The sequence below is a fragment of the Eucalyptus grandis genome, chromosome 8, assembly GCF_016545825.1.
Source record: "Eucalyptus grandis isolate ANBG69807.140 chromosome 8, ASM1654582v1, whole genome shotgun sequence".
In the NCBI taxonomy this organism is placed as follows: domain Eukaryota; kingdom Viridiplantae; phylum Streptophyta; class Magnoliopsida; order Myrtales; family Myrtaceae; genus Eucalyptus; species Eucalyptus grandis.
In genome coordinates this window covers 65,720,448-65,743,299 of record NC_052619.1, presented here as the reverse complement: position 1 = coordinate 65,743,299, position 22,852 = coordinate 65,720,448, and the positions used below count along the sequence as shown (strand labels likewise).

The 22,852-nt window shown below is 41.6% G+C and overlaps 1 protein-coding gene, 2 long non-coding RNA genes and 1 pseudogene across 3 annotated transcripts; 2 read left to right on the top strand and 2 right to left on the bottom strand.

Moving 5' to 3' along the window:
• Nucleotides 1-511: 511 nt before the first annotated feature.
• LOC104415638 lies at nucleotides 512-1,597 on the top strand. The gene is made up of 3 exons (XR_005545497.1): nucleotides 512-585; nucleotides 790-842; nucleotides 1,557-1,597. It is a non-coding gene; the product is annotated as an uncharacterized LOC104415638 (long non-coding RNA).
• Nucleotides 1,598-3,236: 1,639 nt separating this feature from the next.
• On the bottom strand, nucleotides 3,237-3,847 carry LOC120286781. The gene is made up of 2 exons (XR_005545496.1): nucleotides 3,717-3,847; nucleotides 3,237-3,628 (listed from the first exon to the last, which is right to left on the bottom strand). It is a non-coding gene; the product is annotated as an uncharacterized LOC120286781 (long non-coding RNA).
• Nucleotides 3,848-5,839: 1,992 nt separating this feature from the next.
• Nucleotides 5,840-10,153, top strand: LOC120287449 (annotated as a pseudogene).
• Nucleotides 10,154-13,479: 3,326 nt separating this feature from the next.
• On the bottom strand, nucleotides 13,480-13,866 carry LOC104417730. Its single transcript, XM_010028954.2, has one exon. The coding sequence runs from the start codon at nucleotides 13,864-13,866 to the stop codon at nucleotides 13,480-13,482; it is 387 nt and encodes a 128-aa protein (XP_010027256.2).
• Between the last annotated feature and the right edge of the window lie 8,986 nt (nucleotides 13,867-22,852).

The following is a 22,852-nucleotide window of genomic DNA, read 5'->3' as shown; positions in this document are numbered from 1 at the left end:
CCTTACCAATCTGAGGGATCTTTAACAGGGACCGTAACGTGAGCTTGGTCAATGGCTTAACTAATGGACTCTTTGAGTCAAGGCTATTGAAAGAACAACTCCGCAGTCATTTCCGGGTTTACAAGTCAAGAACCATGCAAAATGAGAAAGAAATAATCTCGCCCGCATTTCTTCAAGCAATACTTAAGACATGTGAACCTCTACGTTAATTCAAGTACCCTAATTAGAAGAGACTTTGCAAGGGACGTAACGTAGACTAGGTTCATAAGTTGAGAAATGAAAGGTTGTTAGCCTCAAAGATGTGTATCAAGGTCAAAGTTCACTTTGTGTTCTTTCAAAGGTGCTTAATTTATCTTATGGTGTTGCTTTTATATGAAAGCATGTGCAAGATATTCCTAGAATGTCTGATTAAGAATAGGTTGACTTTGGGGTCATGCTTTGCATGGTTGACATCCTATGATTAGGGGAACTTACTACACTCTGCCATTCTTTGTTTTTTGTTCATAGTTATGTAGACAGGCTGAAGCCCATCTTGCCCTGTTGGTTTAATCAGTGAACTAGAATTCGTCCCTGTGATCTTTTGTGGTTAGCCACGCTTTGTTCATTCTGCAATTCTTCGATTGAACACTGCTGAAATCACTTCAAGTCGCGACAAACGAGCAATAGCTAGCGGCACCCCGTTGCAATATGGCATGTTACCAGGTTGATAAATGAATGCAAAAAGCTCTTGCCAATACTTTTATAACATCTCTTCTTTGATGACATGTCTATTTTCTAATATTGAAACAGTAACAAGGTCTTCAGCCAGTGAAAGCGAGTAAAGTCATCTTCATATTGAAATGGTACAGTTTGAAAGGTGGCAAGATTTTCTTGAGCAACATCTTTATAGCATTTGTCACGGTAGATACTCGATTAGTTGCCAATGCTAGATCAGTAGTAGACTAACTTACTTGAGCTAAAGTGAAAACAGTTATGTCCTATCATGCATCATATCTTGAGTTAAATCTCTTGGATTTCGATTAAAATGGCTTATTGACTCCCCTGAATAACCTAACAGGCTTGCTGAGAAGGAGAGTGGAAGCAGCTGGAGGAAGGGTCATAGATTGGAATGGATCCCGTGGCCTAGGTGTGCTTGCTACATTGAGGTCAATGGGTATGTGGAACTTTATCAATCAAATGGCGCTAATGATGGACTTTATTCGATGCTTTTATGCATGGAATGTCGGTTTCCAATTGCATTGGTTACTTCAGCAAGTGCTGAGTAAGTCGAATTTATGGTTAGCATTAGTACTATTGTGGTGCTGAACCTCTGTGCTTGAAGGGAACATATTGAATCACTAAGATTCTAGTTTGTTAACAAGTTGTTTGAGTGCACCTTAGAATTGGTAACTTCAGCCTTTCGACATGTACTGGAGACAAGGTTTAGGGCAAATTACAAATAGGGATCAATAACCGACACCTCTCATGCAGAAGTTTTAGCTGGAGACTGGCTTTTTCTCTTGTACGTGTGCCATTGTGTGGTGTCTATATTTGATAGCGGCATTTACTTGCTGCAGGAGATTATTGTTTAAAGCAATACGTGATGGCTGAACCAGAGGACACGGTAAGCAAGAAAACAGAGTTGGATGACTTCCTCGTGATAGCAAGCGATGGGTTATGGGATGCGCTCTCTGATGAGGCTGCCTGCCAAGTTGTGAGGAGGTGCCTTGATAGATATATAAAGAGGAGGTTCCCTGAGGAGCTGAGAGGAAGTAATGTCGTCGAGGTGGCTACAGTGCTAGCCAAACTGGCCATGGCTCGAGATAGCCAAGACAATATTAATGTGATTATGGTCGAGTTGAAGAAACCAAACTAGTAAAATGTAAATAGGTATTGTGCAACTGAGAATGTTTCTTTATGGCCAGAGTTGGGCTAATCAATGTTCATCTTGTATAATCTATTGTACGGACTTCTAGTTGGTATTAAAATGCCAAATCCTCCATGTCATTGCTTCGTGGTGTTTATCGTTTATGCCTCAAATGATGAACTTTTTTTCCCAAGATTGACAATTGCAACATCAACGTTGTATTAATCTCTACTTGTGATAGATACTCTATATCCATCCATTAGGTGGAGTCCACTTGAGCTTACTGCTTTGCGATGGTATGCTAGACTTGTTCAATTGGTGAACTTGAGAATGTTGAGGTCGAGGTACGAGTGGTTCCCAACTACAAAAGATAATGAAAATAGATTGTGTAGAGCTTACCTTACTATCCGATATACAGATCCTCTGCGTGCATAATGAAAAAAGAAAGTAAAGAGTGCATGAAAGTCATGAACAAAGTCAACATGGGAAGAGCTCTCCAAATGAGCAAAAGTCTACTTTTATACCTTAAATTCTTCAAAAACCGAATAGATACAACTGTTTTGTAGAAGGCTATATCCTAACTATTGGAAATGGTGATCCATTTTCTAGAATTTCCTAGAGTTGCTAAACTACAATCTAAAATTCTCTAGATGAAGTTTTGGATGGTTAAAAAATTGTGGCTGAAAATTTCCAAAATGTAAGAGAAGTCTAGAGAAGTCTAGCATTTAAGAGAAGTCTAGAATCTTCCAAGACGGTGACTTACGCCTATAAATAGGCTTGTAGTTCATCATTTGAGGTGTGAGGTTTAGACCTCCACCGAGTGTGGAGGAGTAGAGTTAAGATGGTTTCTATGTTATGAAATACTCCTCCATTATATCAAAATATCTTGTACTATCCATTTTCATCAATTTGATCAATTATATCCTATGTTCTTTATCCATCAATTATCATATCTTATCCCTTGTCCATCCTCTACAAAAAAATACCATACACTTGCACACATCACTAATCAAAAACTATAACCAATACCAAAACCATGCTTCCGCAGCGCACACATCCAAAAATTTTAACACTAACAAACACAGAAATTGTTGCAAACCTTTTTAACAACACCATCAAGGACAAAATTCAAGAAACAAAAGGGACCCCACGAACTCTAAGGAAGCCCTTTCTTTTCTCACTTCTCAGCAAACCATCTTTGCTGCGACACATCTCAAACTCTTTCTCTTTTAACCAGCGAAGTTGAGGGGAAAGAGGATAGCACTCGTTTTATAATGTCTCTTCACTCCTTTCGTCCTCCGATCTTTACCCTTATTAAGCTTGGAAGCAGGTTCCGACATCATGAAGCGAAGATGAAAATTTTTGAAAAGAAAAAAAACGAGAACTTTCCAAGGCCGTATCCAATAGGTATTGCTGCACAATCCTTTACATCCCTGAAACCCAGAAAAACTGTGCAATTACATATGAAGCTGGAGTATCTTCCTATGCCAAAGTGTAGCTTGAGAATGGAGATGTCCACTAGAGGCAAAGTATGGATGTACACAAACCCGAGGCTCTTCCCTGAAGGTAAGGATTAGATCCAGGAAGGGAACACATCCGAGTCGTTGGACTTGGTTAGTCCCCACAGAGGACCGTAGAGCTTGGAGATCGACAGGTTGACATATTTCAGCATCTTGTCCGATTTGTTGGTCACCACTGTTTAGCATCTGCGGTAAGTTCTCCTCTTGGCAGTCCATGAAGCCATTAGCTTCTGCTCGATGGACAGCTTGTTGGAAGCTGTTACTGCAATCAAAAGGGCAAAAGCAGATGAGTGAGGTAATGGAATCACAGAATTAATCAAAGAAAAAAGGGAAGGCGGAGGAAATTGTACCAGGAGCTAGACTTGGCTTGGCCATGGCTGCTTTCGGCACAGGAACAACCACTGCATTTAATAGAAACCCATCCATCAGATGCCGAAATATGTCAAGACATTGCTTTTGTCTGAAATAACAACACATTTCAAAGATCAAATACTTGGAAGGAGTTGACTGTAACCGCCGTGACCACCACTCAACCAGGCTAATATGCCGAGGAGTGGAGCGTTATCATATGTATCGGGGCCACCGATGATAGCACTAGTGAGGAGATTGGGTTCGCTTGGTTTCCAGCTAAACCAGGCGGCATAACCACCTCAGCAGCTGACAAAGGACGAATCCTCCTTGATGGACACGATGGAAGTCGCCCAGTGATGGACCTGCCTTGGGTAGTTGTTCCCGTACCCAACCATGTAGCTCATGGCTCTGGGTTGTCTCCCAGGATATAGTCCACGTGCATATGTTCGTTATTCATGGCAAAAATATTATTCCATTGTATCTTGAAGCTAAGGAAAGAAATCGAGATTTTCCGAGCACAAACATCGAATTGTCAAGTTTTCCTTGACTAACTGATCGTATTAGTAACTAGGACACGATCAGAAGGAATGTATTACCTGAGATTTCGCAAAGGAGAGGAGTTCTGATGGTTGAAAGCTGCCAGATGAGCACTGCAAGCTTTTGCCTGAGGAAGAACAAGAAGGCATAAGTCATAACGATCAGCTAAAATATAACAATAACAGGGAAGAATAGGCTCTTCCACAAGAAGCACTGGAATCACCAACCAAGACTCTCGCTTCTTGAAAACCTTGTTGCAGAGACTGACAACTCGAGAGGGGTTGACAAAGAATGGACTTCAAAACTCTTCATCATAGAAACCGCTACAGTAAGTCGCCCCGAACATGAAGATGGCTGATCAAATCCATCATTTGATAGTGGAAAATTAGGATAAAGTTCGAGAGGGCTCGATAAGTCATCAACTATATCTTCTTCAACATCATCAACATCTACGAAAAAAAACCAGGACATCAAAGCCTGCACATAACTGACTTGCACGCTTTCATTCCTTTCACGTCGTGTTGTGCATATTCCATTTTGTCGAAGGGAAATGAGCGGAGAGATTGTGGTTGAATTAGGAGGACTTGGTCCCTGCTACTCTAACTCGGCTCTTTTCGGCTCTAATCTCTCCATTCTCTGTTTATACTTTCCTGAAATTTGGAGGAAGAGGGAGTTGGGTGTACATCTTTGCTAGAACAGCATTATAGATAAGAGTATCCAAAGGAAGAGGGAGATTGTCTTGTAATGCTTGTGCTGAATCTTGTAAGTCTATTCCGAGCAGGATTTGGCTGCATATTCCAACTCTAGTTTTAAGCAGCATCTGATCTACTGAATTGCCGCGCGGTTGGTAGTGCAACTCCCTTTGGTTTCGAATGTTTTTGCTCCTTTGCTCATCACAGGGACATTGCAAATGATGCAAGTTTGTTCTGTACATGGTCATCACCCTTCTTGTCCTAACATGCCTCGCGCAACCGCAAGGCACACGTGCACAAGGCTTCAAGAACAAAAAAGCCAGAGCGGGGAGATGCCATGAACGCGCACGCACGAAACCTCTAGAGTTCCTAAAATTTCGGAGAAGTTACATGAACGAAGCATTACGCGGGGAGGGGGCGGGGAGGGGTAATGATTTAGGGTTTTTGAGTGCGGGGGGGAGTCTGCAAGGAACGAAAATGTAAAATTCGGAGAAGTCACGTGAACGAAGCATTACGCGGGGGACAGCTTTGCGGTGGGGGAGTAACGTAACAATGCTTCGCGCACCAATCACCACTCTCGCCCGGGGGCGCATTCTTCGTCTTCTTGGCTCCAGCGTAAGTAATCATGTTTTTCTTTAAAGTTCTTTTCCATCACTAGGATGAAGAGAGTCTTATTTTATTTTATCCCAACACAATAAATACTGATTCTTTTTCTCTTCTCCTATTGCAGGCCAACATTTTACAGAATCTACAAGAACAAATCGATCAAGGAATTCCGATTGATACCGTCTTTGGTCCCTCTATTCAGCTCCGTGCTCTGGCTTTACTATGCATACCTCAAAGGACACTCCATCCTTCTCATCACCATTAACTCCTTTGGATGCGTCATAGAGATGGTGTACATCGCCATCTACATGATTTATGTGCCGAGAGATGCCAAGGTACGTATTGATCATTAGACAATACAACGCTCATATTCTGATCACATAAAATAAGAGCGTTGTATCGTCTAATGATCAATACGTACCCTAGCAGCTCTCGACGCATAAGCAATGTAGATGGCGATTTACACAATCTCTAGGACGCATCCGAAGGAATTAATGGTGATGAGAAGGAAGGAGTGTCCATTGAGGAATGCGTAGTAAAGCTAGGCATGGAGCTGAATAGAGCGACTAAATATGATATTGATTGGAATTCCTCGGTCGATTTGTTCCTGTAGATTCTGTAAAATGTCGGCCTACAACAAGAGAAAAGAAAAAGCAGTAGTTATTGTATCAGGATCAAATAAAAAAAGACTATCTCTTCAAAAAAAAAAACATGATTACTTACACTGGAGCCAAGAAGACGAAGAACGACAATGTTTCCTATCATCGAATGCAGAGGAAAAGCACAAATGTTAGATTATTTTGCGCAAGCACGGTGCAAATGAAAATGCTCTTTTTGCTAGGGTTAAAATTAAAGAAGAAGAAAAACAACTCAGTCAATTACTAATCTAAGTGCTGAGCACATACGGTGTGGTTGAACAGAACTCAAACTAAATCATGTTACATGTCATTGTATAACCTTTATATACACACGATATAGCCAAAAGATGAAAAGAATGAATTCCCACAAAATGCAAACCGACTCGAGACAATATAAATCCCACATTAGTTGCCACAACTTCAAGACGGACCCATAAGTTTACGACAGACGCTAGGATACCGGCTTTAGCATTCAAAGCTAATTCTAAAAGTGTGTTAGATTGAAAACAAAAATCGTTGGAGGAAATGGCCAAAAGGGTTGTGAAAAAGTTGGCAAAGTCCAAGAGACTGAAAGGGTTGCCAGAGGTTTGATTTTGAGCAGGGTTTGTATCATCAAAAGAGAGAAATACTCTATGTGAAGAGTGGTGTCAAGATTAGTGACCGGGAAAAATTTTCTCATTTTCTTTGTGATTTTTGGTGTTGCTTTACGTGTGTTTTGCAATTGATAGAAAGAGAAAGAATGAAGTTTTGGAAGAAAGAGTTGCCAAACGAAAAGAAGAAGAAAAGAAGAGAATGACCTGCTAACCATCATGCTAAAGGTACTAAATATGAACAATTCATCAAACGGAAAAAATAAATGCATGTAGACCATATGAAGATGGATGGAGGAAAGCGGGATGAAAGGAAATGGCGCAAGCAAGCAGCATTATTGCGAAGAAGAAGAAGCAAATGGAGATGAAGGGCGAACAGCTTCTGGTTTCTTCCTTCTTTACCTAGGATACCGAAAGTCAAGGTCCAGAAATGGTGGTGATCAAAGAAGGCCATAACTTTCGATGAAAATCATGCAAGGGATGGCTCGGCTTTATATACACACACACAATGTTGCATCCCACTAAGCACGAGAGAGAGAGAGAGAGAATCTGCGTATTAAATGTATAGTGCTCGCATGACAAGTGGAGGACTAGTAGGTAGCGTAACCACAAAATCAATCTCTCCACATCAGCATTGGAAAGTCAGAACCCGTGCTCCTTTGATCGTGGGGATTGCCAAATCTTAGCCCTGATTTGTCACCGTAAATCTCTCAAGTACGCGTCCCTCACCTTCTTTCACAATCTTTTCCTTTTCTGATTCACTGATATTGCCTCGAACGTATCCAGATTCACTCACTATCATTTACGATTTCACAAGAAGAATTATTTTCTTATTCTTTCCTTTAATTTCCTCCCCGCTCAATCTTTTCATATACCTTGCGCTTGAACGCCCTGTATTCGAGTGAGAGTCCATTCTTTCCATGTTGATGGACAAATCCCATTGATTCTCCTCATAATTTCAATTTTTCAGAAAGAATCCCAAGCAATCCGGAGGTGTCTATGAAGGAATGAGGATTCAGTCCGTCCTCGTCACTCCGAGCTCCGGATCTTTCCATGATCAGTAGCTAAAAAAGTGAGATTGCTTTTCTGATGATTTGCCAAGATCGACTCCTCTTATTATGCGAAAGATGATTCGTGAGACCTGGTGGGGTTGAGCTTTTGGACGCGGGATATCTTGGCCAAAGCCGTGGAGAATATTCCATGAAAATTCTGTCGATCTTTTCCTTTTTCTAATTCATTTCCCTCAACTTACGGTCTGACAAAATTCCCGTGATTTTTCAGCCAACATATTTGTTTCCTCTTGTGCATTCCGGTATTCTTGGAAAAAGATCTCCACTTATCTGGCCAAAATTTACTAGAGGGAAGATTTACTGAAGAGAAGATTTCTCTAATTGATTGGCTTCCCTCATCTTTAGGGAAATCGTGACCCTCAAGTTTCAGATTCTCATGTGCGCAAATTGATAATCGAGCACGTTCTGAGGATTTGTTAATCCGTGTGCCAACTTGGAGCATGTTCATGGCTTCTTGAGTTCAAGCATATTAATGCTAGCTCATATGAAATTTATTGGATGCGGACATGCTTTACAAGAACTAAACATGCAAAGTAAAAATTGATATTTATATTTTTAGAGATTAGTTTGGATCCATAATTTTCTTATGCAATAAATGACTAAATGTGAAGCTAAAATTTAAGTGTCAACATTAATTAAAATTATTGGGGGATCAATTTCTTTAAGAATTTATGGCTTACAACCAGGTACTAGCAAAGCTTCTTGGTAAAGAGAAATGATGGCGATGAAAAAATTGTCATTAATTTTTTAGAAAACAAGAAACACCTCTTTTTCAGGGCTTTGCTAGCATAACATTTTTTTTTTGTTATTATAAAAATAATAACTTATTGGAGCTATAAATTCTTTAAAAAATTTGGCTCTACGCACCATCAAGCTTCAAAACAATTGCAAGTTTTGGTTGTCCTTATTATGGGATCCAGCTCGTGTTTGTGCCCTAACTCCTAATTAGTCTATGTAAGATATTTCATAGGTCGAGCTTCATTTGATGCTGTTAGTTATATGGAATTTCAAAGTGCAAACACTAAGAATTCTCGACTCAAGTGAGTTTCCGAACTATAGCATTTGAAAAAGGCAATGAAAGGAGATTTTTGGTTTGTGGCAATTGTTATGACCCTTCCACCAATTGAAACCGCTGAGGTCCATTTAAATGGAATTAAAAAAAAAGTGCACATTTTGTTCCATTGCTCTTTAAGATTATAATTTCGGAAAAAGAAAGAATTACATGATGGTCTTTAATTTACTATGCAAATGGCACTATATTTTGGACAAAAAAATAAATAATAAATAATTAGAAATTCTTATAGGGTCAATTTCTTCAAGAATTTATGACTCACAACCAGCTACTAGCAAAGCTTCTCAATAAAGAGAAATGATGGTTCATTAATTTCTTAGAAAATGATAAATACGTCTGTTTTTTAGGGCTTTGTTAGCATAACGGTTAATAATAACTTATTATAAGTCACAAATCTTTAAAGAAGTAAGTCTTATAATAATTTATATTTATTTATTATTTAATTCTTTGTGATATAGTATAAATTATTATTTTTGTAATAGATTAAAGGCAATCACATTATCATTTCTCTCTCTTTTTATTTTTATTTTTTGTGGGTCGAGTTTCGATTTCTACATGAAAAGCTGAGTCGTGCGACGACAGCGAGCGCGGTCTGCTTTTTCAACTTAAAAATATCCAATCCAGCACTAGGCAGTGTCGTGCTCCCTCTTCTGGCTGCTCAGCACAGCAAAAGCGACCTCAAAGCTCCAGACCGACAATTGAACATGGAAGCTCCCGGAGGCTTGCCCGATCCTGCTCCTCCACAACGCCACCGTCGTCACCATGGACTCCGAGAGCCTCGTCTACGGCGACTGTGCCGTCATCATCGAGCGCGACAGGATCAAGGCCATCGGCCACTTGCCCGACCTCCTCTGCTGGTCCCGCGGCGTCGCCGGACCTCCGCGGCCAAATTCTACTCCCAAGTCCTCTCCCTCTGCGTACTTTCAATTCGGTACTCAGAAAGCAGTTCTGACTCCGATTCATTAGTGAACCAGGCTTTGTCAACACGCACGTGCACACGTCTCAGCAGCTGGCGTGCAGGATAGCCGACGACGTCGATCTGGTGACCTGGCTGCACTACCGGATATGGCCTTACGAGGCCAGTATGACCGAGGAGGACTCCTACGTCTCCACCCTGCTCTGCGGAATCAAGCTCATTCACTCCGGTGTAAGTGCGCCGAACTTTGCGGGATTTTTTGACTCCAATGTTTCGTTGCGGTTTTCTAGAATTGCGATCAAGATGTGTTGGTAGTTTGTTTATAAAACAAATGAAAAGGTGCCTTGTCCCACATCGAAAAGATGTGACTGTAATGTGGACGAGATTTGGCACTAACCAACGATCATTATTTTTATTTATTGAAAATTCGGATTTATTTCTATAAAAATAATTATAAAGTCCTATTGAAACAGTGCGATTGTTCACGAAAAGTTACGATTATTTTTATTTATTATTTATTTAATTTCGAATTTTTATGTTTTTTCAACGTAAAAGACGTATTTGTTCACGAAAAGTTGCATTTGTTCTTTTGCAACTTTTGAAGGGTTGCCTGTATTCAAAAGACAAAGATAAGTATGTTTGTTTTGAGATCAAACATAAATCTTCTTTCATTTTTTTTGTTTTCTTTCTAAAGAAACTAAAGCCATTGTTTCCAATTGTTTCCCATGAGAGGCCATGGAGAAATACTAGAATTACTATCTAGTATTCTTATTTGAAACTTTGTTGTATCCTGGAGGAAATTTGTCGGTGACTATTAGCAACTTTGTGGGGCAAATAAATCCTTAAAAAAAGTGATAGCACGCCTTAAAATTCAACTTGATTACTCTAAATATCCGACTTCATTGCTCTACCTAATTCTAAGCCATATTTTTCCAACATGATATTGTGTTGATTTGATGGAGCGAGACACTTGCTTTGTTGAGGCAGGTGGGATTGACAGTTCGATTTTCGCGCTCGAAATCCGATTCGCAATCCCTTGCAAAAATTGACAATCCAATCTCAAGCCCGAAATTTGATTCGCGATTTATTTTTAAAATTGGTCAACCCGATCTCATGCGCGAGATATGGTTCGCCAATTTTTAGATATCAACATTATCTTGCTTGATTTGATGTCGTGGTGTTTTAGTCAGATTTATTTTTGTAAAAGGAAAAGGAAATCCAAAAAAATTGAACTAGGTTTAGATTTGTTTTTAATTATCTTTGCATGTTTAGAATATGGGCTTTATTTTCAATCATGAAAAAGGAAACAAAAAAAGTGCATTCATTTAGGTTGTTAATTTTTTTATTTATTTGAATTGCATGTTTAATTATGTGTTAGTTTTAATTTCGAATTTCATAAAGAAAAACACAAAAGAAATCATTGTACATATTAGATTATAATTGCATGTTTCATTTTAAATTTAGATCATCTTTTTAGATAAATTGCATTTTAGATTTAGATAATGTCTTAGTTTAAATTAGGATTTAATATTACTTAATCCCTAGTTTAAATTAGATAGAATCCGTGAAGATCTGAAACTTTTCTTCGTACAAGTAGTGTTTCCAAATCTTCAACACAATGATAATCGCTGCGAGTTCTAAGTCATGTGTCAAATAATTCTGTTCATGAGGTCTCAACTGGCGAGAAACGTAGAAAACAACCCTACCATGTTGCATCAGCACACAACCCAATCCTTTAAATGACGCATCACTGTAGATCTCGAATCCTCTAGGATCAGATGGAATCGTCAGCACAGGTGCAGTAGTCAGCTTTTCCTTAAGCTCTTGGAAAATATCTTTGCACTTGTCTATCCCACACGAACTTCTCTTCATTCTTCAAGAGCTTTGTCAGAGGCGATGCTAACGATGAGAATCCTTCCACAAACCGTCTGTAATACCTTGCTAAACCTAGAAAGTTTTTTATTTCTGTCACTATAATCGGTCTTGGCCAGTTGATCACAACTTCAATCTTGTTCAGGTCCACTGAAATTCCTTCACTTGAAATCACATGCCCTAAGAAAGCAACACGAGTTAACCAAAACTCGCACTTGCTAAACTTAGCGTATAATTGATGAACTCTTAGTGTCTACAATACTAGTCTCAAATGACTCATGCTCTTCATCACTTCTTGAATAAACTAGAATATCATTGATGAACACGATCACAAACTAATTTAGGTACTCCTTGAATACCCTGTTCATTAAATCCATGAAAGCAATTGAAGCATTTGTCAACCCAAATGACATCACTGTGAACTCATAGTGACCATATCGAGTACGAAATGCTAACTTAGGAAAGTCCTCCTTCCTAATCCTTAGATGATGATATCTCGTCCTTAGGTCGATCTTTGAGAAAATTGACGCTCCTTGAAGTTGATCAAAAAACTCATCAATCATTGGCAGTGGATAGTCGATGCACAGGCGCAACGAACCATCTTTTTTCTTTACAAACAGAACTGATGCTTCATAAGGTGATGCACTGGGTCGAATAAATCCTTTATCCAGTAACTCTTGCATCTGCACCTTCAATTCCTTCAATTCAAATAATGCCATTCGATAAGTAGCTTTAGAGATTGGCTTTGTCCCGGGTGCTAGTTCAATCACAAACTCTATCTCTCTTTATGGTGGTAGACCTGGCAATTCTTTTGGAAAGACATCTGGAAATTCTCGTACCACAACTATGTCTTCCATCTTCAGCTCCACAACTGTCGTATCCACGACAGTTGCCAGGTAACCTTGACAACCCTCATCTAATAGACAAGTTGTCTCTTGCGACGAGATCATGACAATCGAGGGTCCTCCTCGATTCCCGACAAACTCGAAGCTCTTACCCCCTAACGGGTCAAACTAAATCACTTCACAATAGCAATCCATTATAGCCCGTTGCTTGGTGAGTTAGTCCATGCCGATTACCAAATCAAAGTCATACATTGTTAGGACTAATAAGTCTATTTTCCCCTTTCGCTCACCAATTGCTAACTTGTAACCAGAACGATTCAAAGCAGCAATCACTTTATCCTTCGACGGTGTAGATATGCAAACTACCGACTCCAGCAATACAGGACTCAACCCTAACAACTTAACATGCTGTTCGGCAATAAAGGAATGGGTTGCTCCCGAGTCAAACAAAGCATAAGCCAGTTGGTCATTGAACAATACCATACCTGTGATCACGTTAGGCGCAACTTCTGCCTGACCTTGTGTGATAGCATAAATTGTGCCTTGGACTAGAGGTCTCAGCTATCCTCCCTATGGCACGTTCTGAGGGGCATACCCTCTTGTCTATTTTATCGGTGACGGCGGTGGTAACTGAGGTTGCCCTCTTTGCTTCCTCGGAATATTTCTTGCAATGTGACCTTATTGGCCACATTCGAAACATGCTCTTGACCTGGCGGGGCATGGAGCCGACCCATGTCACCTTCCACACGAGCGACATGTATCAATCCTATTGGGCATCAGCCTACTAAATCCACTCCTCTTGAAGGGTGGAGAATGGGATTTACCTCCAGGCATGGGTCTTTTTCCCTGGCGAATACTTTCTCAATGAGAGCTAAACCTCAATCTAGATGAGGCAGCTTTCTCGTTCAGATCCTTCTCAATTTTCTAGGCTCTTCGATATAGATCGTTGTAAGTCTTCAGATCCAAAAGGACTAAGGTGCTTCTCATGTCCGGTCTAAATCCATCCCTAAACCTTCTTGCTCGGTTTACAAGGTTCTCAATTGGCTCAGGGGCATATCGTGAAAGTTCAGTGAACTTCGCCTCATACTCATCAACAGTTAAGGAACCTTGGCGAAGGTGTTGAAATTCAGCCATCTTCACCTCCCTGGCGGTCTCAGAGAAATACTTATCATTGAAGACTTCAAGGAAAATGTTCCACTCCTGAACAGCGCCTTCTGGAAATATCGTTTCTCGAGTAGTCATCCACCAAGTGTTCGCAACTCCCTCCAACTGATAAGTTGCTAAAACTACTTTCTCCGTCTCGTTGCACATCAGTAATGCAAACGCTTTCTTGAGTTTCTAAACCCATAAGGCAGAAGCTTCCAGATCTTCTGTCCCGGTGAACTAAGGTGGGTGTAATTTCAAGAATTGCTCCACCAGCTTGTGGATTGGTTTTTCAGTGACCACAACTCTTGGCGGACCTCCAACAGGTACGGTGGTAGATGCAACAGCAAGGGCGGCAGTGGTGACAGCGGCTTGAGCCGCGGCTTCAACAACAACGGCTTGGTTCTAAGCCTACTTGTCGCGACCTAATTTTCGCGGGTTCACCACCTAAAACTAGGTTAATGGATTGTTAAGCCTAAACTTAATTCAGGCTCTCCCAAGCCCATACCAAATCGCGACTTAGGTTTAAATTCTTAACATGCAAATGATTTTTAATCAGGAGTCGCCACTAATCTATTTTTGGTGGGTCGATTAGAAACCCAAGTAAAGTAAAGGGAGATTTACTTTACTCCTACGAACCAGAGATTTATGAGTTCGGGGACTTGGTTACACTAGACTATCCTAGTGCCCCTTCGGTACCTTTTTATTTCATTTTAAAAAAATGTTTGGCAATTGAATTGATTTTAATCTAACTTCCTAACATATGAGGTGATTATACATGTGTGCATACCACCAATTTAACACTCAAGAAAGCAATTTAATATTGCAAAACATACCTAGAAGCAACAAAAGCATCTGCATTGTTAAATCAGAATTCACATCAGCAGCCCTAGATATGATTTCTAATTAACACGCAATTTCAATTTTTGTTTTCACTTTATTTAATGAAAATTATGCGATGCATGCTAATAATCTAATATGACATGGCAGCATGACCTAAACTATATGACATGAAGAAATGCAATAATTAAATGCAATCTAAATGACCTAATTTAATGACATGCAATGCGATGCAATGACATACAAAATTATTTAAACTAAAATGACATGCAGCATATAATTTAGTATGCGAGTTATATGTCATGCGACATTTATTAAATGACCTAATCTAATGACGGGCAATTTCTAATTAGAAATGAACCTAACAATAATCACTAAAATGACGTGCATTTCATGGACTTAATTCCATATGACATGGACATTTTATTTTCTTAACAAAACATGCAATTTATCTAGGAGAGATTATCTACCTATAATTGATAAACATGCAATCCTAACATGCAATGACGTGCAAAGAATGCCTTAATTCAACATGATATATGGATGATGATTTTTTAGTTTTTATATTAATTTCGAAATTAAAATTTCATATGCAATTCAAATAAAACTAACAACCTAAATGAATGCATTTTTTGTTGTTTTTCTTACATTTTTTTCCTAAATTCAGAATAAAATCCATATTCTAGATATACAAGATAATAAGGAATATTTCAAAAAAAACAAATTGAATCCTAATTCAAATATTTTTTAGATTTTTTAGTGGTTTTCAAAAAAAAAGCAATTATCAACTAAACAGTAAATCTAAACAATCAAGATATGCAATCAAATAAATGATCAAAATAATCGAAAAAATAACCTGTTGTCTCACAAGTTAAATTAACGATTATCCTAACCCTAATTATCACGACAAAGGGTTCAAAATAACTAAAAAACTGATCCGAATTCTTATGGATCAAATTAATAATTATATTGATTCAGTACTTAAAAACTATCAACAAACCCCAAAAATTAATGTAATTAAAAAAAATAACCCGACATCTTACGGGTCAAATTAATAATTACAATAAGTTTAGGGATAACTCTTGTGGATAATGCCTACAAGATTCATAAAGTGAACATTGGGATCCAATTAAGTAAATAACTAAAGAATGTAAACAAAATAAAGTAAAATAAATGAAAAAATAAAAACAACCTAATTGATTTTGCTTTTTCTCGTTGTTTTTCCTTTTCTTCGAGCAAGGCAGCACGTGGTGGCCGGTCCGGTGAGGAGTCGCCGGCGTGAGGGGATGATCGTCGAGCTCCGACGAGAGGAAAACAGCAGCAAGCGATCGGCGAAGAGGTGAATCGAAGGTAGCTTCGCAAACGGGGGCGCTACGGGGTGTCGGCTCGGCGTCCGGTGGGGCGAGGCGATGGCGGGGATAGAGCACCGGCGTGCGGGCGTCGATCCGGTAGGGGCTGCGTCGCGGCTGAGGAGGAGGCGCGGCGGCGTCGGTGAGGGGCATCGCGGGCGTGAGCAACGCGGGTTTGCTTGGCTTCGGGGTGGCGAGCAACGTGGGTCGGCGGGGACGTCGGGGAAGCGAGCAGCGCGGGTCTGCCTGGTTTTGGACAGAGCAAGAAAGGGATGAGTCGGATCGAGCGGCGCGGGGACGGAGGCCGAGGAGGTCCGGCAACCGCTGCGGGTAGCGTCGAACTTCGGTAGTGCCGCTGGACGTCGGTCTTGCCGCCCGGGGGAGATACGACACGAGCAGCGAGAGGAGGCGCGGGCCGGTGCGGGTGCAGCGGTCGGTGGTTGCAACAGCGTTGTCGTGGTGTGGGCGCGGCGTCGGAACAGACGCGTCGTGGGTGGAGGCGCTGCAGGGGAGACGGCAGAGGCGAACGGCGGGAGTCGTCGAACTTCGGTAGTGCTGCTAGACGTCGGTGCTGACTGGGGGGAGATATGGCACGAGCAGCAGAGGAGGCGCGGGCCAGTGCGGGTGCAGCGTTGCAGGAGCGGTGAGTGGGGCGGAGGTGCTTTGGAGAAGATGATGAACAGTAAAGGTCAAATCAACCTTTACTGTTTCGGCCGCTTTCCCCCTCAAACTCACTTCTCTCTTTTACTTTTTACTTGTGTACTTTCTGCAGGAAAATTTTCTCTCTTTCTCTTTTCTTTTCTGAATTTTTTTCTCCAGAGAAGCCCCCCCCGGACGAAGAGAAGGCCATCCCCATTTATAGAGTGAAAACTTAGTCTGCTCAACCTACGAAGATTTGCATAACAACTCAATCGCTGAAGATCATCTTTCGAGATTATCGTTTATGCTGACTCACTCGGCCATTGAAATCATCTATTAAAATCTTCCAAGCTGACTCGCTCGACCATTGAAGATTTTATATGCTGACTCAGGGCCTGTTTGGCAACTTGCCCAACAGTGCCAGATTCTGATTTTTTGTTCCCAGAATCAGTTTGGGACGAGAATCGCGTTTGGTAAATTTTTTGTTCCCGGGAACAAATTTGTTCCCGGGAACAATTTTGGACAAGATTTGAGAATCAAAAAACATTTGATTCTCGTCCGAGAATCAGAAAAAAGAATCAAAACGGTAAAACCTTGTTCTTCTCTTTCATCATCTCGGTTGCCATTCGCCATAGCCCGCCGCCGTCCGCCGCCGCCTACCGCCGCCCGCCGCCGCCGCCGGTCGCCGGTCCACCGCCGGCCGCCGGTCCGGCGAGATCGCCGGAGGCTCGCCGGTGCCGGGCGAGGTCCGGCGAGCTCGCCGGAGGCAAGCCCAGCCACCGGCGAGGCTCGGCCTCGCCGGATCCGGGGCGAGGCCCGGCCTCGCCGGTGGCCGGCCTCGCCAAGACGGCGAGGCCGACCCGGCCACCGACGGGCCGGGCAAGCCTCGCCGGTGGCCGGGCGAGCCTCGCCGGCAGCGGGCGAGGCTCGGCCTCGCCAGATCGGGCGAGGTCGAGCCTCACCGGTGGCTGGGCGAGCCTCGCCCGCCTGCCGGTGAGGCTCGCCGGCCATCGGCGAGGCTCGCCCGGCCCGCCGGTGGCCAAGCCGGGCTCGCCGAGGCCGGGCAAGGCCAGCCGGCCACCGGCGAGGCTCGGCCTCGCCAGATCCGGGCGAGGCCGAGCCTCGGCGGCCGGGCGAGCCTCGCCGGTTTGCCCGGCGAGGCTCGGCCGACGAAGGCCGACCTCGCCGAGGGGCGGCGCTCCGGTGAGCGTCGCCGGCCAAATGAAGAAGAAGAAGAATAGGAAAAAGGGGAAAAAAAAAGAAAAAGAAAAAATGAAAAAAAAAAAAAAAAAGTAAAAAGTAAAGAAATTATTTAAAATTTATTTAAAAATCAAAAGAAATTAATTTGGAAAGAATCAATTAATACGGTACCAAACGCAATTCTATTCCGAATAAAAAATTTTGAACAGTTACCAAACACGTGTTTTTACTCGGGAATCGGTTCCGGGAACGAGAATCAAAAAGAATCAATTCTTATCGAATCGGCTCAGGGAATGAATCGTTACCAAACGCGCCCTCAGCGATTGAAGATAAACTGGAATTTTTTTGTTAAGATTTTCCAAATAATTCACTTTAGATAAAACTCCATTATCCAATTCTAAAATCTTTCAAGATATCCATCCGCAACAAAATATTTTAGAATATTCCTTATCCTCCTTAATATTCCCAACTTTAAGATTACGGTGCGATTTTTAATTTCCAAAAATCATCATAATATCGCATCAAATCTTAAAATTTCACAACATAATTAATTAAACACGACGGGCTTGGGTTAATTTTCTTCATGGGCTTAGTCCACTGTTAATTTAAAACCCAAAACCACTAATTCAACCCATCCACCACCGGTCCAGTAAAATGCAAATAAATAAAAAATAAATGCACCTACAACTAAATGCTATGCAATTAATTAATTAATTAATCCCTAATTTCTTAATGCAATAAATGACTAAACGGGTAGCCAAAATTTAGGTGTCAACACTACTGATCCATTCTATTACCCAAGACTTCAAGTACACGCGTGATCCCGTTGAACCTGGGATCATCAGGGGCTACTACCCCAGCACCAACAGGAGGTGATGCTTCTCCACTAGCGCTAGCCACAGCTAGCGCTTTACCACGGCCTCCTCGGGCACCGACCCTGGTTGGTGTTCTGCCCCGATTCACGACCCTATTAGCCCTTTTAGCAGGAGTTCTAGGCTCTTAATTGCTCATGGTGTAACTTTAATCAACTAACACCTGCTTCCAATTCAATACCAAATTAGAAATAGAGCGATTCAAACAACAAGTAATTCTAGCATCCAGTTAACACAAACATGCACCAGCATGAATTTAAAGGCATTTCTTACTACTATCCCAAAACCCATTGCTCCTTATCACTCCAATCTTGAACTTCGCTTTGATACCACTTAAATGGGATGTCAGGTCCCGATCATCAATCAAGTGCCCATCCCTCACTTGGTCGATTAATAGCGACGTCCCAAGACGCATCACCGACCCCTTTTATTTTAATACGCATGTGAAAGCAGACAATAATCCCCAGACAATAAAACATTGGAATAAAAAAGTATATCATAATTTTCACAACGTGAAAACACATAACCACACTTTTATATAAGGCAAACTATAGTATAATACAATACTATTCACAAGTTTGATCTACTATATATCCGATCAAAACCCAAAGTTTGCAAAATAGGATGGGATCTCAATTCTCATCCGTTCCCATCTGGGTCGTGCTCAAGATCCTCCTCGAGGTCATCCTTCTCCGACTCCTCTTCACTAAGCTCATTTTCTTCTAGCTCCTCTTCTTCTTCCGATTTGTCCTCAAGCTCTTCTTCTTCAAAATTCACCTTTGGCTCGTCCTCAGCTTCCTCTGCTACAGGTTCTGCCTCTGGCCATTCCCACTCCTGATTCTCCTCCTGTCCCTCCTCTTGCTCGATTATCTCCCCTTCTTCTGGCATGCTCCAATTGGATCTCGCTACTGAGTACACAGGTGGCTCAAGCTTGCTCTCGAGCTTCGGGTCCTTTGCATCCACTACCGACCCATCCTTGTGATCGGCTATCCCCTTCCCGAATGCCTCCTCCAAGACAAACATAGGCACATCAGTTTCAAGCATAGGGCCCAATCTTCACCCATCGTAATATTCATGATACCATGACCGATACTTGTGGAGCCTCAAGGCATCTGTTCCCGATGGTCGATTGAACCAGGACATACTCCAATCCTTCAGGATGAGGATGAATCAGGAAGTGGGTCTCCATCTCTGTGACTTCCATTGGAACACCAAAATGTCTAGGAGGACGAGGAGGTGGAGGTGCTGCCATCTAGGAGATTGAAATGGTTATACAATAACTATTGAGACCACGTCTCAGTAAGTTCTACCCCCTAAGACTCGATTAGTAAACTAATACACTAACCGGGTTGCCTATGCACACATGGGTCAAAAGACTTACCTTGACCTCAGATTCCACCTGCATATTAGCACAGTTCAATAGTCACCCAAACAATCACATCACAGATTGATATCTCGATCAATCGACCTAGTTGATTACATGTCAATCGGACCATCTCAATGTCATTTTCATCTATATTATACAATTCCCAGCATAATATACCTAGTCACCTTACTATGCACATCTTCTAAGGCGCCGTTTTCACCAAGGTGATATACAATGAACACTTTATGTGCATGCTCTTGGGCATCGTTTTCACCGAGGTGATATACTTAATCACAGAGCTAATATAGACAATTTACATACATGTTCTTGAGCATCGTTTTCATCAAGGTGATATATTTAATCACAAAGCCAATATAGACAATTTACGTACATGCTCTCGAGCGTCATTTTCGCCAGGGTGATATATTTAATCACAGAGCCAATATAAACCATTTACGTGCATTCTCTTTCAGGCACTATTTTCGCCATGGTGATGTACTAAATCATCGAGCCACGTATGTTCATAAGTCACGTGCATTCTCTTTCAGGCACCGTTTTCGCCATAGTGATGTACTGAATCACCAAACCACGTATGTCCATAAGTCACATGCATTCTCTTTCACACGCCATTTTCGCCATGGCGATGTACTTTAATCACCGAGCCACGTGCTACCTAATTCTCCCTTAACTTTAACATACCCGATAACATTGTACCCGATTGGTCTTAGCCAAGAGTATAATCATATCACTCTCACAATTTTCTCCACTTTATAGCCCATCCACAATCAATTCAATTCAACGCAACGTAGAGCTCCAATAAATAAACGGACTGCACCACGACAATTAGTATAAAATTATGGTTGTCGGCTATCTCAGTCTAATTTCCAGAGAATAGATAATTAATTAAATTAAAATTTGAAAATTAATAAATAAATAAATACTAAAAATCCAATTTATGCCCGTAATGCCTAATTAGACGCTAGAACAGATCGGGAAAAATCTCGATATGCATTCAATAAATAATATATGCTATCATCTAGCTAATTACACTAGTCAAATGCCTAACATACATCATAATTAATTAATAATCACTAATCTACTCTAATCTAACCACCTAATCCTACTTAATTAACACTAATCAACCCTTAAGCATAATTAACAAACTAAGCAAGGATTAGTGAGCTAAATTCACCCGATTAATAATCCACTCAGATTGAAATGTCAGGAACGTCGTAAGGGACGTTAAACTCCAAAGCGGACCTCGGGATCGAGACCCACAAACACCTCAAAACGAACTTGCATGGTGGCTGGAAACCCACAACAGAAGCTGCTGATCTTGGCAGCAAATGGAAGGAAATTAGCTCGGCTTAGTGCGGTGAGGCTCGGGAATGCAAGAATAGGCCAAACCAGGCCTAGAGGGAGGTTTATCGACGAAGAAACGGCCAAAAACGAAGTCCAAATGGGTCTATTGGACAGTGAGGTGGTTGAATGGCGCGACTGAAGGCAGAGAGGGCAGGCGGGGCGCACGGCCAGGCGTGAGGCAGCAAGCGGCGAGATGGCGTGCGACAGTGGACGATGGCAACGGCTTGGCATCTAGGGGGCAAAGGCTGATGCTTCTTCCTCTGTTGGTTGCCGGTCACATGAAGCAAAAGGGAGAGGAGAGAGGGATGGACGGTGGAGTGAGGGAGAGGATGAGGGAGAAAGAGATGAAGGGACCCTATGCCAATTTTTCCACAAAAATATCTTCCTAAGCCATCCTAAGCCAAGCATTGGTCCTTGGCTCATATTGAGCCACACATGCACCTTCTTGGACATGCCAAAGGGTCCAAAATGCTAGGGGGAAGGGGGAGCTACGAAATTGACATTATTTGGCTTCAATTGGATTCCTCTACTTACTTGATTTAATCTCAATTGGCCATAGGAAAATCAATTGATGCCTCATTGATCGTCTTAGCATTTTTCCTCACCCACATATCCATCTTGCTTCCCAATTTTACAACCAAAATTAATCCCCGACCTTTTCTACCCAAAACGATCATACACTAACTTTTTCCAAAAAGTCTCTTAGACTGAGTCGTGGGTCCTAAAACATATTATGATATGACAGAATCTTCAATTTCTGAAATCTGACTTGAATTAGCGATTAATTTCCATTCAGTGCGTTTTTGGCATGACCTAAACTACCGGATAGTTTTCAAAAAATTTTAGGGCAAATGACCCGTGGTCAATTTCTTCGAGCCACTATGAACCCACTCGACTCAATGGCGACTCTCGATTATCATGAAAATCTCGAGGATTCAATTATGGACACAGGGTACCAAAACGACAGTAAAATCATATTAGTGTCGATCGATGCGAATTTTCCAATTTAGTGGAGTCACCCATGATTGACCACATATCTCAGTTGAAGAGACTTATCTCTAATCTCAAATTAATTTTTAATTGTGTCATAATGACCTCTAAAGATAAGCACGGTCGAGAAGTCGATTCCTGGTCGAATTCTCAAGTCTATTTGCCTTAAAGCCCTTAATAGCTTCCCAAGATTGTCTAGTTATCTCGAGAATGATCAACTCTAAGAATAGCCCTATAGGCGTGTTAATGAAATGCCCAATAATTCAGTAGAAAATAGGGTTGAAAAACTGAGATGTCACAATCACCGCCACCGATCCTTGCAAGAGGAACGGTGGGGAGACGCCGAGTAGCGGGAGTACTTCCAACGGCAGCTGCAACGGGGGCGGCTTAAGAGGGAGGTGTCGCAACCTAAATTTCGAATGCACCACCTAGAATTTAGGCTAATGGACTACCAAGTTTTAAACGTTGCTTGGGCTCTCCCAAGCCCAAACTAATTCGCGACTTAGGTTCAAATTTTTAGCATGAAATAGATTTTA